Source organism: Odontesthes bonariensis, chromosome 20, assembly GCF_027942865.1.
Source record: "Odontesthes bonariensis isolate fOdoBon6 chromosome 20, fOdoBon6.hap1, whole genome shotgun sequence".
NCBI classification, from domain to species: domain Eukaryota; kingdom Metazoa; phylum Chordata; class Actinopteri; order Atheriniformes; family Atherinopsidae; genus Odontesthes; species Odontesthes bonariensis.
This window is the reverse complement of record NC_134525.1, coordinates 2,789,454-2,809,088: the sequence shown is the minus strand read 5'-3', so window position 1 is coordinate 2,809,088 and position 19,635 is coordinate 2,789,454. Positions and strand designations below refer to the sequence as shown.

The 19,635-nt window shown below is 41.3% G+C and overlaps 1 protein-coding gene across 6 annotated transcripts in view; it reads right to left on the bottom strand.

Moving 5' to 3' along the window:
- rreb1a (ras responsive element binding protein 1a) overlaps nucleotides 1-19,635 on the bottom strand; it is a 78,542-nt gene that overhangs the window by 44,965 nt on the left and 13,942 nt on the right. For 5 of the 6 annotated variants that reach the window (XM_075452711.1, XM_075452714.1, XM_075452712.1 and 2 more), the window contains exon 2: nucleotides 557-653. The exons of the other annotated variant lie outside the window; for it this stretch is intronic. In XM_075452711.1, coding sequence (XP_075308826.1) covers nucleotides 557-653 — 97 coding nt within the window. The remainder of the gene's footprint in view (nucleotides 1-556; nucleotides 654-19,635) is intronic. 6 annotated transcript variants of the gene reach the window in all.

The following is a 19,635-nucleotide window of genomic DNA, read 5'->3' as shown; positions in this document are numbered from 1 at the left end:
TTGTATGAATAAGACGTTATTGTTCGACACATCTGGATGTAAGAAACAAACTTCAGTGCTCTTAAAGAGACAGAATAGATTATGTTTAACTGTCATACATAACTTTCACTTCCTCTTCATGTTGCAACACAAACTCAGACCGATGAAACTTGAACGCATTTGAAACAGTTCAGCCGAACAAAACCTTTAATGAAAGGTTAATTTGCTCGTTTAAATCTCCTTCAGGGAAACAGAAGTTCACACTTATTATTCCTGAGGCTCCTGAAGCCGAAGAAAAGCTTTAAAATAAAAAGCTGCTGCAAACACTGAGGGAACAGCTGCAACAAACACCAGAAGTTCACAGCAACAAACCTCCAGGAGGAGAATAAGAAGGCGAGAAGCTGACAGGTGGTCACATGACACATGGCGGCAGGTGAGGCAGCGGTTACAGGTGTGCGTCTGACTTTATGGAAAACGGCGGGAATGTTCAAGGAAGAATGGAAAGGAGGAGAGAAGTGAAGGTGGGTCAGAAGGCAGTGATGGATGGAGGGATGAAAGGAGGGAGGAGCATATTTACCCGTCCTTTTCGTAAAGCAACGCTTTCGCTCGAGTCTCGGGGACGGGGCGGGAGGGGGCGGGGTTTGTTGTGTTTGTGTCTGCAACCACTGCTCACACTGCAGGGGGAGAGCACAAAGAGACGGTCAGTAACACAACAACACAAGTACGGCCTCACAGAGATAAACAGGTAAACAAAAACACACAAACAAATGCGTTTAAATTAAAATCAGACAAACAAACTACGACAAAATGACAAAAAGTAACAATAAAGTAAACATAAACAGGCCCTTAGAATGAAAACACTGGACAGAAATGTAAATAAAAACAACAAAACACAAATAAAAGTAACAACAACACACACTTCTACACAAGTACGGTCTCACAGAGATAAACAGGTAAACAAAAACACACAAACAAACGCGTTTAAATTAAAATCAGACAAACAAACTACGACAAAATGACAAAAAGTAAACATAAACAGGCCCTTAGAATGAAAACACTGGACAGAAATGTAAATAAAAACAACAAAACACAAATAAAAGTAACAACAACACACACTTCTACACAAGTACGGTCTCACAGAGATAAACAGGTAAACAAAAACACACAAACAAAACGCGTTTAAACTAAATCAGACAAACAAACTACGACAAAAAGTAAACAAACAGGCCCTTGGAATGAAAACGCTGGACAGAAATGTAAATACAAACAGAAAAACAAAAAGCACAACGTTTACACAAAAACACACAAACAAAACATGTTTAAACTAAATCAGACAAACAAACTACGACAAAAAGTAACAATAAAGTAAACATAAACAGGCCCTTAGAATGAAAAAGTTGGACAGAAATGTAAATAAAAACAACAAAACACAAATAAAAGTAACAACAACACACACTTCTACACAAGTACGGTCTCACAGAGATAAACAGGTAAACAAAAACACACAAACAAAACGCGTTTAAACTAAATCAGACAAACAAACTACGACAAAATGACAAAAAGTAACAATAAACAGGCCCTTAGAATGAAAAAACTGGACAGAAATGTAAATAAACACAGAAAAACATTAACAAAGCACAACGTTTACACAAAAACAACAAAACACAAACACATTAACGGTTACAAAAAAAAAAAATAATAAAAAATCTGACAGCAAAAGAACAAAATCACCAACAAACAAACAAAGATGGACGACCTGGGAGCGTTAATGTGGGCACACGGAGCCTTTCAGCCTCCACATCATCAGGACGCTCGTGTGCACGTCAACATGCATGATTCACAAACACATCGGGATGTGAAGGGGACAACAAAAAGGTTCATTACAACACGAATAATTCACAACATGCAGCGACGTCACCAAAACCCTCTTAAAAAAAAAATCACATTTCAGCAGTTAAACTGGAGTGTTTCCACACATGAAACTACGAAAAGGTACAGAGGTCAGTTTGCTGCTTACGCACCGACATAATCACCGCGGTCAGATAACACGCTCTGAACTGTGGCGACGCCATGCAGGCCGAGAGCGACCCGGTGCATCATGGGAAACAAAGAGATACATGGTATCTGCACTATGTAGGCCACAGTCAGATAACAAGGACACGCCGTGCGTCTGCGAGGCTTGTTTGACATAATAACTACAGCTGGCCAGGTGGGATTTATTTGGAAAACTCAGCAATTGTAGCGCAGTTTAAAAACGGGGAGACAAAATAAGACAAGAGCATCCTAATCAAGAGCAGAAGAAGAAACAAGAAGGCAAAGTCCAGAACAAACGGAGGCTTAGCTGAAATGCACAAAGGATAATCTGGAGGCGAGAGGGAGGGCATAGGAGGAGGAAGAACTCGCAAGAAAATACACGATAAGAGAAAAAGATGGAGGGATAAAAGGATGCGACAGGCTGCAGAGCTCACGGATGTATTTATGGATGGAGGGATGATGGGGAAGAAGAGAGGGGGGAAGGAGACAGAAAGATTAAGAGCTTAGAGGGCCGGTAAGGCTAATTAGGAGGCAAGTGAGGATGGAGGTGAGGAGGATGCGAGGAAAATAAGGAAAGAAAATGTTTAAAACAACATTTCTGATTAGGATTACCCATCGCTAGGTTTTAGAAAGCGGATAAATGGGAAAATATCTCGACTTTTATAAACAAATAAAGACCCGGAGATGCTACGGATCCAATGAGATATTCACTGAGCTCTGATCATACATCTGTTTATGGTTGGAAAGTTAAATCAATTTCATGTTTAAATGTTTCCAAGTATACACTCTGGCTTTAAATGTCGCCTTCGCACCAGCATCTGGTCCAACAACAACCAAAAAAAAAAAAAAAAAAAAAAAAAAAAAATCACGTATAGATTTACGTGATTTTTTTATATAAATAAATATATAATAAATAAATAAAATATATAAATAAATGTGGATATAATGCTCAATTTAGTTAAATTTGTAAAATAAGAAATAATTTTAATTTATTAAAAACAAAAAAAACAAAACAAAAAAAAAGGGTTAGAATCTGCCCATAAAAGGGAAGTTTAGTGCTAAATAAATGAATATAATCCAGATTTCCCTGGGATGTTTTCAAGCTAACACCAGAAATAACATCAACCTGTCCTGGTGGTGAAATAAAGGTTTTGTGTCTGCTGCTGTCAGTGTTAATGGGTTGAGCACTGTTTGAGATAAAGGAGGTGTAAGCTGATACAGGGAGGTGCCACTGCTCCCACCTAAACTGGGATTTATCACCTTGTCCCCCCTCCACCACACAAAGTCCCCGCTAAGCCAGCAGCAAATGAGCTAGCCCCGCTAACTCACTTTAGCTTTGTTCTGATACAGACAGATGCCTCATTTGCGGCGCTAAACGGCTCCACGCTGCTTGAAAACTGATAACTAGGCCTAACAACAATATTAATTCTAATTGGGAAAGGCTTTTCATTGTTATAATAAAAACAATTACATTAAACTGAAATACAGTCTCTTATTGTATCAGATATTTAGTAGAAGCTAAATGTTCTGAGGCTGTTTCTACACACAAAAAGCCATCCTAGCTTGTTTTACTGTTTGCCTAAACATCTGATGATGCTTCTGCCTCCATTTTAAGAAAACAATATAATAAAACAAATATAGCTAATGTTGATTTAATTACCCAAACATAAAATAAATAGATAACAGAGATGGCTAAGAGTTAGCATCTGTAATTCAGAATATCACAGCTGCATTAAGAGACTCAGTTTGTTATCATTTTAATGGACAAATAGCTGGTAAACCTACAATCAATACTTAAATATTTTATTGAAACTAAATCAACACCCACATCAGTGACTCTTGTAAGCAATTTTTATCTCGATAACATCTGCTAGCATGCTAAAGTTCTATTTTTAGCTTGATGGCATGTGAAGCAGTACCTCAGATTTAAAATGTATTTTAATACAACTGTACTAAAATAACTGTAATTAACTTCAATGGCAACAAACTTGTAAAAATTAACACAACTATGAGGCTATTTTAACACATTTTCATGACTTGAGTAATGCTCAAAGTTTGGTTAATTTAATGCATTTTAATGACTTGTGCTAGCATGTTTCAAATCAACTTTATTGGCAATAAAAATGTTTTTTTCCCCCACTTTTATTCACAGAAACGTTTAGGATTTATGTTAAATAAGTCACCAAAGAACTGAAGTAAATGTGGATATTTGAAGCTGTGACTCTTTTCTGCAGATTAACAGTTAGCATAACATCACATTACACATGCTAGCATACTTATAGCATCAACACTTTGCCTCTCAAAGATTTATGCTACTATGGATGTGAATTATTTCTATTTAAATGTTTATAATCCAGTTTTCAGAAGCCACGAACATTTTCTTTCAATTCAATTTTTTTAAAAAGCGCCAAAAGAGACAAACCTATGATTATTTTTCTGCTACTTTTAGTATTTAGAATACTTTTGTAACTGCCTATAATACGTAAAAAGCTGATAATCTTTTATTTTTGCAGAAAAACGAGTTGGGATTGGGTTAAATGTGTTGATGTGTTCAGTGAACTAACTCATTACTAACTCACCACTCAGTGAGCATGAAACATTAACCAGCTGTGTTACAGTGTAACTGGGAATAAACGGGCTCAGAACATGAGAGGGTTTGTGCATGAAACGATGCTTCCAACAACAGGCCCGTACGGTGATGAGCCTGTAACACACGCTGAGGGTAAAAATAACCCGCCAGCAGGAGGAATGTGTGCCTGAAGAATGCTGCTCGGCTGCTGGCTGACAGGCATGGACAAGTGCAGGGGGGGGGAGAAAGGGAGAGAAAAGGGAGGAGAAACACCTGAGCACCAGAGTTAGAAGAGGGGGGAGAGAAACACCTGAGCAGAGTCAGGAAACAAGAGAGTTAGAGGGGAGAGGGGGGAGAAAGGAGGAGAGAAAAAGAGGAGAAAAGGGGGAGAGAAAAGGAGAAAAGAGGAGAAAAGAGGAGAGAAGAGGAGAGAAGAGGAGAAAAGGGGGAGAGAAGAGGAGAAAAGGGGGAGAGAAAAGGGGAGATAAGGGAGGAGAAACACCTGGGGAGAGTCAGGAAACCAGAGAGTTAGGGGGGAGAGGGGGGAGAAAGGGGGAGACGTGCTTGTGGTGAAGCATTGATCTCAGCCATTAAACAAAGTGAACATTTAATTAGTAAAAAGTATGTTTTATCCTCAGATAACAACAACAGGGCAACAGTTCATCCATCCATCCATTCATCCATCCATCCATCCATCTATTCATTCATCCATTTATTCATCCATCCATCTCTTCATTCATTTATTCATTCATCCATCCATCCATCCATCCATCCATTTATTCATCCATCCATCCATCCATCCATCCATCCATCCATCTATTCATTCATCCATTTATTCATCCATCCATCTCTTCATTCATTTATTCATTCATCCATCCATCCATCCATCCATCCATTTATTCATTCATCCATCCATCCATCCATCCATCCATCCATTCATTCATCCATCCATCCATTCATTCATCCATCCATCCATCCATCCATCCATTTATTCATCCATCCATCCATCCATTTATTCATTCATCCATCCATCCATCCATCCATTCATTCATCCATCCATCCATCCATCCATTTATTCATCCATCCATCCTAAAGTATGGGTGAAATAAAGACAGATGAAGCCTGATTCAGAGGCTGCATCGTCTCTGTTCTCTGGATATACGCAGATCTGAGGGATCTAAATATCTCCCGAAGGACGCCGACTTTCACCAAACTGTTATCGGTGAGCAGATGAACGTATTTTATGCCAGAAATAAGGTCCAGGTTTAAAAAAATAAATAAATAAACGAACTTCCCCTTTAAATATCTGTTGCTGCATCTGTAATTAAATCAGAACAAACTTCCAGAATCTGTAGAGTGAGTGAGATCTCTCTGTTTTACAGGATTATTTGGTGAGACGGCGCGGTGATACGGCGCGGTGATACGGCACGGTGAGACGGCGCGGTGAGACGGCGCGGTGAGACGGCGCGGTGAGACGGCGCGGTGAGACGGCGCGGTGAGACGGCGCGGTGATCCATGGGCGTGGAGGGACCAGAAAAAAGGAAGTGAGAGGAGAGAGAAAGAAGTGAACGTCTTCGGAGAGGCAGAATCCTGTCAGACCAGACGAGCCGCTCGGCTGCTGATCCAGCGCGCGCTCCCTGAACTAAACTGTGCCCTGATTGGCCCGCCGCCCGCCCCTTCATGTAAGCTGACAGCAGATAGGCTGCCAGGCTGGCACGCTGCCCGCCTCCTGCCCCAAGGACATCAACACCTCCACTCCCTCCTGTGCTCTGGGTTTCAGCTTCGCGGCTCGCTGTGTTTCCCCCGAGCGTCCTTATCAACGCTCACACGAGCCAATACGTGCAGTTACTGGTTAACTTTGTGCTCAAGTCCCGTCATGTGCTGAGTGACATCATCAGGGCGCCTGAGCGGGCCTGTGAGACCTGACACAGGGCTGAGTGACATCACCAGAGCGGGCCTGTGAGGCCTTCCACAGGGCTGAGTGACATCATCAGAGCCTGAGCGGGCCTGTGAGGCCTTCCACAGGGCTGAGTGACATCACAGAGCGCCTGAACGGGCCTCTGAGGCCTTCCACAGGGCTGAGTGACATCATCAGAGCCTATGAGACCTTCCACAGGGCTGAGTGACATCACAGAGCGCCTGAGCGAGCCTGTGAGGCCTTCCACAGGGCTGAGTGACATCACAGAGCGCCTGAACGGGCCTCTGAGGCCTTCCACAGGGCTGAGTGACATCATCAGAGCCTATGAGACCTTCCACAGGGCTGAGTGACATCACAGAGCGCCTGAGCGAGCCTGTGAGGCCTTCCACAGGGCTGAGTGACATCACAGAGCGCCTGAACGGGCCTCTGAGGCCTTCCACAGGGCTGAGTGACATCACAGAGCGCCTGAACGGGCCTGTGAGGCCTTCCACAGGGCTGAGTGACATCATCAGAACGCCTGAACGGGCCTGTGAGGCCTTCCACAGGGCTGAGTGACATCATCAGAGCGCCTGAACGGGCCTCTGAGGCCTTCCACAGGGCTGAGTGACATCACAGAGCGCCTGAACGGGCCTGTGAGACCTGACACAGGGCTGAGTGACATCATCAGAGCCTGTGAGACCTTCCACAGGGCTGCGTGACATCGTCAGAGCGCATGAACGGGCCTGTGAGGCCTTCCACAGGGCTGAGTGACATCATAGAGCGCCTGAACGGGCCTGTGAGACCTTCCACAGGGCTGAGTGACATCATAGAGCGCCTGAACGGGCCTGTGAGACCTTCCACAGGGCTGAGTGACATCACAGCGCGCCTGAACGGGCCTGTGAGACCTTCCACAGGGCTGAGTGACCTCATCAGAGCCTGTGAGACCTTCCACAGGGCTGAGTGACATCAGCAAAGCGCCTGAGCGGGCCTGTTATTGTAAAATACAATAAATAAAATTGTAAATTTTACAATTATTGTAAAATACAGTCGGATTTTACATGTTATTTTACAGCACATCTACCGTAATTTATTTAACAGTATAAGAACGTATTTTGGATTTGGACATCAACTCATTACAAATACTGTTTTATGCTGTTAAATTACAGTTATCTACTGTTATTGTTAAATGAGTGATTTAACTGTTAATTTACATGTGAGGGACGAATATTCAACAGTATTTTACAATTATTGTAAAATTATTAAGTAAAATTATGTAATTATGTAAATTATGTATAAAATTATGTCAAAATTATTTTACAATTATTGTAAAATACAGTCGGATACTGCTGTAAATCCACCGTAAATATACAGCAGTTGTTACAGTGCAGAGTGTTTAAATGTGCCGGTTACACGATGCTTCAGCCGCCATGACGCAGCAGTTTTGCTTCCTGTATCAGAGCACGGGCCGATTCCTCATATCGACATGGGAACGGCAAGAAAATGAAACGTTTGCATAAATTCACGTCAGCTGACTTGTGGAGAGGAGCATGAGGGAGGGACAGAGCACTCGTTTTCTTCACTTTACGTCTAATTTCACTGCCACAGTGAAGGAATTTACCCTGTGGGGACTCAGTTAGATCTCAGTTTCAATAAACTTATGATCCAGCTGTGACGCCGTAACATGCCACCGGATGTCAGATATCAAAGCGTTTTTATCTAACATCCAATACATGCACCGTGGGTCATAAAGACAAACCAGACCAGGTTAACATCATTACATTTCATCTAAAACTGCATTCTGATTTAACACTTTAACACTAATCTTATTTTTCCAATAAAAAAATCTTATTTTAGCAATTTTTTACTTGTTTAAAGTTTCATTTGTGTCAATTAATCTATAATTTTATCAATTTACACAACTTTTGTAAAGTTGTGCCTTATTTTTGTTGTATTATATTTCATATTTGTCATTTGACGGCATTACATTTAATCTAAAACTGCATCCTGATTTAACACTTTAACACTAATCTTTATTTTTCTTGTTGTTTAGCATCTTATTTTTCCAATATAAATCTTATTTTAGTCAATTTTGACTTGTTTAAAGTTTAATTTGTGTCAATTAATCTATAATCTTATCAATTTACACAACTTTTGTAAAGTTGTGCCTTATTTTTGTTGAATTATATTTCATATTTATCATTTCACTTTGGTGACTTTGCATCATTTTACATACATTTTGTTTTGCATCTTGTGCCACTTCTTTGTTTCCTTTAGAACAGAAAAGGTGTAGTAAGGTCACTAAAATGAACTCCAATGGCATGAAAGTAGTAGATGCAGCAAGTAGCAAGATGCTACATGTTAGCATCAGTAATTCAGAATATCACAGCTGCATTAAGAGACTCTGTTTGTTATAAATGTCCCGGACAAACAGATAAACTTACTATCTGCACGTAAATGTTTTACTGAAATGAATCGCAAGCAGTTTTTAATCTTTATGACTCCTGCTACCATAAAGCTTCTTAGCTTAGTTAGCATGTTAAGCAATACCTCAGATTTAATTTATATACGTACAACTGTACTAAAATAACTGTATTTGACTTTAATAGCAACAAACTTATAAAACAACTCAACTCTGAGGCTATTTTAACACATTCTGATGACTCATGTTGTTAAAATAGACCCATAGTTCTACAGTTCTGCTTATTAGCGTTAGCATGTAATATAATTTGTGTTGTCAATGTAGTCAATTTACACTTTATTTCTATTATGTCATGCCTAATTTTTGTTGAATTAGATTGAATTTTTGTTATTTTACATCTAATTTCTGTAGTTTGGGTCAATTAATCTCTAATTTAGTCAATTTACACTTTATTTTCATTATATCATGCCTAATTTTTGTTGAATTAAATTGAATTTTTGTTATTTTACATCTAATTTCTGTAGTTTGGGTCAATTAATCTCTAATTTAGTCAATTTACACTTTATTTTCATTATATCATGCCTAATTTTTGTTGAATTAAATTGAATTTTTGTTATTTTACATCTAATTTCTGTAGTTTGGGTCAATTAATCTCTAATTTAGTCAATTTACACTTTATTTTCATTATGTCATGCCTAATTTTTGTTGAATTAAATTGAATTTTTGTTATTTTACATCTAATTTCTGTAGTTTGGGTCAATTAATCTCTAATTTAGTAAATTTACACTTTATTTTCATTATGTCATGCCTAATTTTTGTTGAATTAAATTGAATTTTTGTTATTTTACATCTAATTTCTGTAGTTTGGTCAATTAATCTCTAATTTAGTAAATTTACACTTTATTTTCATTATATCATGCCTAATTTTTGTTGAATTAGATTGAATTTTTGTTATTTTACATCTAATTTCTGTAGTTTGGGTCAATTAATCTCTAATTTAGTCAATTTACACTTTATTTTCATTATATCATGCCTAATTTTTGTTGCATTAGATTGATTTTTTTTGTCATTTTGGTCACTTTGCATAATTTTCTATCCATTTTGTTTTGCATCTTTAGATCCTTTTACATTTTTCTGCCTGTTTTCTGAACAACAGTACGCCTCGGTGTTCTGCATGCGGCCGGTTAAAGACACTTGGACCAACAGCGCTGCAGCATCAGTAACACACAGGCTCACATCAGATACTGAAACTGTTGCCTTATGGGAAACTTGAGGGTGTTTGTAGTTTCTAAAGTCCGAGCTGCATCATTTTTAATCCGTTGATGCCACATCCCAACATGTAGCATCTTTGTTAGCGTCTCACTCAGACCTGCAGATGCTTTCTGTTTCAACACAACCACACAAAACTATTCAGGTGTCTGTTATCAGAACACACAGAAACCGGAGCCCAGCGGGACGCTCGTGTCCGTTTTAACACTTTAAACGAACATCGTCATCACATTTTAGTCGTTCTCCACCCTCCTCTTATTCCCGCTTTCTGTAATTACAGACACGGAGGTGGGGGGGGGCGGAGTCAGTGTGAACGTGGCGAGCAGCTGTCGCGCACACACCAACAGGTGTGGGAGACAGCCAGCGACCCCCGCGCTCTCCTCTGAGAGGCTCCCATTCATGCCGCGGCGCGCTAACAGATGCTAACCTGTGTGTGGCTGTGAGGACGCTCAGCAGATGCTAACCTGGAACCAGAGATCCTGGCAAACATTTGTGCTGCCGCCACTTTGGCCCCGCTGGACGTCTGCAGCAGCATCACACACGGTGCTCTCTGCTTCTGACCCAGAGTCCAGACTAAACATGGAGAAGCAGCATTTAGCTGTTCTGCTGCAAACAAGTGGAACAAACTGCCAGTGGAGATTAAACTCTCACCAAATGGAGACATTTTTAAATCCAGGTTAAAAACATTTCTGTTCTCATGCGATATCTTTGAACTTATCTGGACTGTTGCTTGTTTTTAAATTCATTTAAATCATCTTATTTGTTTCTCTTTATATTATTTTATGTATTTTTAATGCTTCTCCCACTCCCTGCTGCAATGCTTTTATTTTATGTAAAGCACTTTGAACTGTTTTGTACATGAAATGTGCTATATAAATAAATTTGATTTGCACCACATTCGCCATGACGAGCAGCTTTTCTCACATCTTTTCCTCACTTTGCTTCTTCTTTTGTCCGTTTTTTGGCTCTTTTCTGGGGGACACCGATCACCTGATCACCTCAAGTCTATCCGAAAGCTTCCATCCTCATCCTCACTGCCTCTTCATCCATTTCAGAGTTGATCTGAGGTCGTTAAGGCATCTCGGGCCCAGTAATCACGTCCCAGATCTCCTTTTCTGTTTTATTCATCTTCTCATCACTTGATTTTTTGTCATTTTACATCTAATTTCTGTAGTTTGGGTCAATTAATCTCTAATTTAGTCCATTTACACTTTATTTCTATTATAAAATGCCTCATTTTTGTTGCATTAGATTGAATTTTCAGAATGCTCCCCTTCATCTTTCCATCCATCCCAACAAGGACTCGCCCTCCTCCTCCTTTTCTCCTCCAGCAGTTGTCTCTCTGCTCAACAAGCGACACATTCATCGCTTCTTCGTGCACACGCACAGCAGCTGGCGCACACACACGTGCACACGCACGCCGCCTGCTAACACAGCTGGGAGTGTGCATGTGTTTCAGTAATAAGACAAACACACACACACACACAGTGCACATATTTGCGGGTGGACAGAAACTTGTGTGTCGGAGTGAGGAAGAGGAGGGAAGCCCCGCGCACACACACACGTGCACACACACACGTGCACACACACAGCTGGCCACATCCATAACACAGCGCGTCCTCAGCTCCGACAGGCTGCTGTTGTCCCTCAGAGCGTCTGAACCCTGCTCCACCTCCAGGAACCGGTTCAGCTCAGCCCCACCGGTTCTACGCGATGGAGAATAAACGCGTTTCGTGTCTTTGTGGTCGTTCTTCCCATTTCTTTCTACGCAGTAAAGTCTGCATTCTTCAGGGCTCTTAATCGTCAGGAATGTCCGTCACTCAGTGCTTTCGCATCGCTTTGCACCTCTATTGCTGCTTTGAGTTGTTTTAAAGATGTGTGACGCGAGACTATCTGACGCTGGAAAAGCATTTTCAGTCCAGGTCAGGATCAATAATGTCGTTTTAAAGAGACTTAAAAAGAAGCGCAGAAGTTGCAGCTTTCCTGGTTTCCCTTGCTTTGTAAAATAGAAAGAAAGAATAGAAAAATAGTGATTTCATCCCCCAATGGGGGAAATTCAAATTAGTCAAGTAGCTCAAAAAATTATTAATATTTACAATAATTGTATATTAACAACAACAATAATAATACCAATTCTAATAAAAATACTACTACTAACTAATAATAATAATAAATGACTAAATAAATAAAAAATAAAAAAAAATTTTTTTTAAAAATTTAAAATATATAAATAAAAATAAAATCAATTGAAAATATAAATAAATAAATAAATTTAGAATAAAAATAAATAAATTTAGAATAAAAATAAATAAATACATGTAATAAATAAATAAATTTAGAATATAAATAAATAAATAAATAAATTGCAGGATGCATCAAAGCTCTGGATGCAGGGAGAATAATGACTTTCATCCCATCTCATCTTACAGCCGGTTTATCAGCTGAAATGCGCGATGAGTCTCTGTTCAGTGAGTCCGAGCTGGGCGCGTCTTAGCTTGCAGCAAGGCCTGGAGGCCACCCGCACACAGACTGCAGCTCGCTGGCTGCTGCCGTTTGTTCTGATGAATCATCTGAATGAGCTTCAACACTTTGTCCACATCAACACCAGCATGTTCACAACGTTTGTCCCTTTCGTCCACACACTTTCAGAGCCTGGAACTGAACCTTAGCACCGGCGTTTGGACCCGGTCAGAACAGAAGCTAGTTGGACGGTAGCCTTTAGCAGGATGATTTTCACCTGCAGGATGAAACCGAATTGTTAAAGCTACACGAGAACTTTGTGAAGTTTCTGAGTTGTTTTGGAGTATGTTGGAAAGTGAGTTGCTGCACCAAACGGTTCATTTACAGTCGCTTCACATTGTTTTTGGCATCTTTGTGGCCTCTTTAACATGACAACAAGTTCATGTGTGCGGCTGTGCATGTGCAGGGTTCGCACTGGGGTTCATTTCTGTGACAGCTGTTACATCCCACAGCTGTAAAGGGAGCCAAAGAGTTCATACGTACTTTAAAACAGAGCTTCAACTGATAATTACTGATCAATTGTTTGGTCTTTGGATGGAAAACTGTTTATTCATTAATTTAACTACAATCTGTCTAAAAAGATAAATAAATCATCAAGGCATCTTAAAATTACTCTTTTAACAACAGTTTTTCTATTTAGCACATTTCTTAAAACTACTTTTGCTTTAAAATTTGACCAAACTGAAAAAGTGGTAAACAAAACAATAACAACGATGGTTATTTAGGTTTAACTTTATAACAAAAGCACATTTCAGACTTTGTTATTTGAAAAAACTACAAATTTACAGGAAAAGTAAGTTTTATAGCTTAAAAGGGTAAAAAAAAAAACTACAAATTTACAGGAAAAGTAAATTTTATAGCTTAAAAGGGTAAAAAAACTACAAATGAACAGGAAAAGTAAATTTTATAGCTTAAAAGGGTAAAAAAAAAACTACAAATTTACAGGAAAAGTAAGTTTTATAGCTTAAAAGGGTAAAAAAAATACAAATTTACAGGAAAAGTAAGTTTTATAGCTTAAAAGGGTAAAAAAACTACAAATTTACAGGAAAAGTAAGTTTTATAGCTTAAGAGGGTAAAAAAAACTACAAATGAACAGGAAAAGTAAGTTTTATAGCTTAAAAGGGTAAAAAAAACTACAAATGAACAGGAAAAGTAAGTTTTATAGCTTAAAAGGGTAAAAAAAACTACAAATTTACAGGAAAAGTAAGTTTTATAGCTTAAAAGGGTAAAAAAAACTACAAATGAACAGGAAAAGTAAATTTTATAGCTTAAAAGGGTAAAAAAAAAAACTACAAATTTAGAGGAAAAGTAAATTTTATAGCTTAAAAGGGTAAAAAAACTACAAATTTACAGGAAAAGTAAATTTTATAGCTTAAAAGGGTAAAAAAACTACAAATTTACAGGAAAAGTAAGTTTTATAGCTTAAAAGGGTAAAAAAAAAAATACAAATTTACAGGAAAAGTAAATTTTACAGCTTAAAAGGGTAAAAAAAAAATACAAATTTACAGGAAAAGTAAGTTTTATAGCTTAAAAGGGTAAAAAAACTACAAATTTACAGGAAAAGTAAGTTTTATAGCTTAAGAGGGTAAAAAAACTACAAATGAACAGGAAAAGTAAATTTTATAGCTTAAAAGGGTAAAAAAACTACAAATTTACAGGAAAAGTAAGTTTTATAGCTTAAGAGGGTAAAAAAACTACAAATGAACAGGAAAAGTAAGTTTTATAGCTTAAAAGGGTAAAAAAAACTACAAATTTACAGGAAAAGTAAGTTTTATAGCTTAAGAGGGTAAAAAAACTACAAATGAACAGGAAAAGTAAGTTTTATAGCTTAAAAGGGTAAAAAAAAAAAAAAACTACAAACGGATGGTTCACTGAGCTCATTAAGACGCTTCATTTTGTGTCATTGTTGAGCTATTTGCATGCATTTCCCAGCATGCATTGCGTGAAAAAGTTGTGTTGCAAGACTCGAGTTACATGTGGACACAAGTTAAAACAATATGAAGCAGGATGCAGAGAAACTCCCCCTCTTCCCCGATAATGGTCAGCTTTGTGTCAGAAGAATACAGCCTTCATATGAAACGCACACACGTGCACACACACGTGCACACACACACACACACACACACACACACACACACACACACACTCAGTTGTAATTAGATGATGCAGCTCAGCTGACGGCTGACCAAAGATGCTCTTTATTCTTTCACTTCATCTCTCCTCCATCTCCTCCTCTCATCATTTTTCACTCGCTTTCAATCCTACGATTTTAAAGAACCTGAAGAAGAATCCTTCCTCCTCCGGTGTGTGCATGTGCGTGCATGTGTGTGTGTGCAGGGCGTGGTGCTCAGAAGGACCAGGTTTCAGTCGAGTGAAAAGGTTCAGACTCGGTCTTTGTGCTTCTGCCTCTGGGCAGCACACACACACACTTGGGGAGGTGTGTGTGTGTCCTGCTTTATTGTCATTTCCAGCTGAAAGCTGAATGGAGTCTGGTGGGCACACCTACTAAAGCAAACCCCCCGATTCACACCTGAGACAACGCCCACACACACCCATGACAAACACACTTTTCTGTCACACAACAAGCAGAACTAGTTGTTTTCCCCCATTTTTAAAAAAAACGAAACACTCAATGAATAAGTAGACTTTCTTCTACTGATCATCAAATTCGTTTTAAACCAAACGGTTAAACATCTGGTGTTCCCACACCTTCAGTTTCTGGAAAATCAATCAGCTAATCGATCGAGAAAATTCAGTTCTTACTTCGGAGAGAAGTAAAGGGAGGAGGAGGAGGACGGCGAGCGTGTTGACAGTCATCATATCGAGTGTTTGTGGACGTTTGGTCTACAGACGGAGGACAGAGACTCTGAACCTTCACACACCGAAGAGGAAGAGGAGGAAGAGGAGAGCCCCTTCTCCCACATGGCTCCATGCTCAGTGTGCTGTTGGTGGGGCTGAAGCAAACATTATCTGGGTACTTGAGTATTTTGGGCATCGGATATGTTCCGTGTTAACAGGCCGACTGATTTCCATTAAAATTCTAACGTGAAATCTTTCCTTTGTGTTTGTTCTCGATGTGTGAACCGGCTGCTTTCTGCTGAGATGCTGCAGTGTTGACGTTGTGCTATCGTGCTAAGCTAACCGGCTGCTTTCTGCTGAGATGCTGCAGCATCGTGCTAAGCTAACCGGCTGCTTTCTGCTGAGATGCTGCAGCATCGTGCTAAGCTAACCGGCTGCTTTCTGCTGAGATGCTGCAGCATTGTGCTAAGCTAACCGGCTGCTTTCTGCTGAGATGCTGCAGCATTGTGCTAAGCTAACCGGCTGCTTTCTGCTGAGATGCTGCAGCATCGTGCTAAGCTAACCTGCTGCTTTCTGCTGAGATGCTGCAGCATCGTGCTAAGCTAACCGGCTGCTTTCTGCTGAGATGCTGCAGCATTGACGTTGTGCTATCGTGCTAAGCTAACCGGCTGTTTTCTGCTGAGATGCTGCAGCATTGACGTTGTGCTATCGTGCTAAGCTAACCGGCTGCTTTCTGCTGAGATGCTGCAGCGTTGACGTTGTGCTATCGTGCTAAGCTAACCGGCTGCTTTCTGCTGAGATGCTGCAGCGTTAACGTTGTGCTATCGTGCTAAGCTAACCGGCTGCTTTCTGCTGAGATGCTGCAGCGTTGACGTTGTGCTATCGTGCTAAGCTAACCGGCCTCTTTCTGCTGAGATGCTGCAGCGTTGACGTTGTGCTATCGTGCTAAGCTAACCGGCTGTTTTCTGCTGAGATGCTGCAGCGTTGACGTTGTGCTATCGTGCTAAGCTAACCGGCTGCTTTCTGCTGAGATGCTGCAGCGTTGACGTTGTGCTATCGTGCTAAACTAACCGGCTGCTTTCTGCTGAGATGCTGCAGCGTTGACGTTGTGCTATCGTGCTAAGCTAACCGGCTGCTTTCTGCTGAGATGCTGCAGCGTTGACGTTGTGCTATCGTGCTAAGCTAACCGGCTGCTTTCTGCTGAGATGCTGCAACACTTTTTAAAAAATAAAAAATAAAAATGCTGTCGCGCTGACGTTGTGCTATCGTGCTAAGCTAACTGGCTTTTACAACGGACACACTGTGCAGTATTTTCTCTTTTCTTTTCTTTGAAATGCTCCCAGACTTCAGACATTTTTCCTTTTTCTCTGATTTTGCTCCTCGCCGTTTTCTCCGGGTTTCCTCCATCAAATCCAGCGGCTACAAACGTGCAGATCTTTGCAAACGCAAGAGGAAAAAAAGTCTCCACAAGGGGGCTGTAGTTCAACACAGCTTACAGAAGGGGACCCGGTGGGAGGGGCTTACAGAAGGGGACCCGGTGGGAGGAGCTTACAGAAGGGGACCCGGTGGGAGGAGCTTACAGAAGGGGACCCGGTGGGAGGAGCTTACAGAAGGGGACCCGGTGGGAGGGGCTTACTGAAGGGGACCCGGTGGGAGGAGCTTACAGAAGGGGACCTGGTGGGAGGGGCTTACAGAAGGGGACCCGGTGGGAGGAGCTTACGATGCAGCCTCCGTGCATGTTGCTAAAGACATGTTGGACATTTATACGGTGGAAAAGCCGGGTTTATCCACAGGAATGTGCCTAACTATTTTATTCATCTTCGGAAGTTAGTTTGACGGCGTCAGATTTAATTTTTAGAGCATACCAACCAGCTCTGACCACCGACACAGTCATCAATGTTCGAATTTAAACCTAAAAAAATTCGTACGCAGGGTCGTAGTTCTTCGGAGAACTCCAGAGCCTCCCGAGCCTCCTCCTCCTCCTCCTCCTCCTCCTCTTCCTCTTCCTCCTCCTCCTCTTCCTCCCACAGGTGCACTCAGGTGAACACAGACACCGACTGGAAGGCGTTTGTGTGTCAAGGAAGAAAAAAAAAGAAAAAAGTCTGAGGGCATGTTGGCGCTGCAGTCGCCGTGGCAACGAGGCGTGCCCGTGTTAGCAGAACAAACAGCGGTACCTGTTCAGAGGAGGGCGGGGCCTGTGTGTGTGTGTGTGTGTGCTCATTACCGTGTTAATCTGTGTTCAGTGATGTGTGTGTGCGCGTGTGTCAGATTACAGCTAACAGTCAGATTAACGGGGATTATGGAGGCAGTTAGCTCCATTCACATGCTGCCGCTCAGCTCCAGCAGCACCAACCGCCCCGGCCCGCCAACCACGACATCATCCTGCAGCACAAACCGCCCCGGCCCGCCAACCACGACATCATCCTGCAGCACCAACCGCCCCGGCCCGCCAACCACGACATCATCCTGCAGCACAAACCGCCGGGGCAAAAACCGCCACCAAACATCTGCGTTCTGATACCCAAAAACGAGCTGTTCTTCAAGTAAAAAACACAAAACATGGAGAACGGTGAGGGTAAAAGGGGAGGAAATAAAAATGGATACAGGAGCAGCTAGGAGAGGAAACAAGGAGACAGGAAAAGGTGAAGGCGAGGACACGAAGAGGAAACCAACTGAGGATATAATGGAGGAAACAAGGACAGATAAGGACAGAAGGAGACCAAACAGGAAGTACAGAGGGAAGATGGTAAGGAAACAAGGACAGATAAGGACAGAAGGAAACCAAACAGGAAGTACAGAGGGAAGATGGTAAGGAAACAAGGACAGAAGGAGACAAACAGGAAGTACAGAGGGAAGATGGTAAGGAAACAAGGACAGAAGGAGACCAAACAGGAAGTACAGAGGGAAGATGGTAAGGAAACAAGGACAGATAAGGACAGAAGGAGACCAAACAGGAAGTACAGAGGGAAGATGGTAAGGAAACAAGGACAGATAAGGACAGAAGGAGACCAAACAGGAAGTACAGAGGGAAGATGATAAGGAAACAAGGACAGAAGGAGACCAAACAGGAAGTACAGAGGGAAGATGGTAGGAAACAAGGACAGAAGGAGACCAAACAGGAAGTACAGAGGGAAGATGGTAAGGAAACAAGGACAGATAAGGACAGAAGGAGACCAAACAGGAAGTACAGAGGGAAGATGGTAAGGAAACAAGGACAGATAAGGACAGAAGGAGACCAAACAGGAAGTACAGAGGGAAGATGGTAAGGAAACAAGGACAGATAAGGACAGAAGGAGACCAAACAGGAAGTACAGAGGGAAGATGGTAAGGAAACAAGGACAGAAGGAGACCAAACAGGAAGTACAGAGGAAGATGGTAAGGAAACAAGGACAGATAAGGACAGAAGGAGACCAAACAGGAAGTACAGAGGGAAGATGGTAAGGAAACAAGGACAGAAGGAGACCAAACAGGAAGTACAGAGGGAAGATGGTAAGGAAACAAGGACAGAAGGAGATGAAACAGGAAGTACAGAGGGAAGATGGTAAGGAAACAAGGACAGAAGGAGATGAAACAGGAAGTACAGAGGGAAGATGGTAAGGAAACAAGGACAGATAAGGACAGAAGGAGACGAAACAGGAAGTACAGAGGGAAGATGGTAAGGAAACAAGGACAGAAGGAGACCAAACAGGAAGTACAGAGGGAGGATGGTAAGGAAACAAGGACAGAAGGAGACCAAACAGGAAGTACAGAGGGAAGATGGTAAGGAAACAAGGACAGAAGGAGACAAACAGAAGTACAGAGGGAAGATGGTAGGAAACAAGGACAGAAGAAAGAGGGAGAGGATACGTAGGAGGAGAGGAAACGGGTGAGGAAAGGAAACAAGCAGAGAAGAGAAGGATACAAAGATAGAGGACAAAGTGAGGAAAAAGGAGGCAAGGACACGGAGAGGAAACCAACTGAGGAAATGAGGATATGAAACGAGGAAAGGAAAAACAAACTCAAGGGAAGGAAATAAGGATGGAGGAAACACGAGCATGTAAGGAGAGAGGGAGAGGAAACAGGTGAGGAAAGGAAACAAGGACACAAAGACAAGAAGAGAAGGAAACAAGGAAAGGATGTCTCTGCCTCCTTAACCGAACATCAAACACA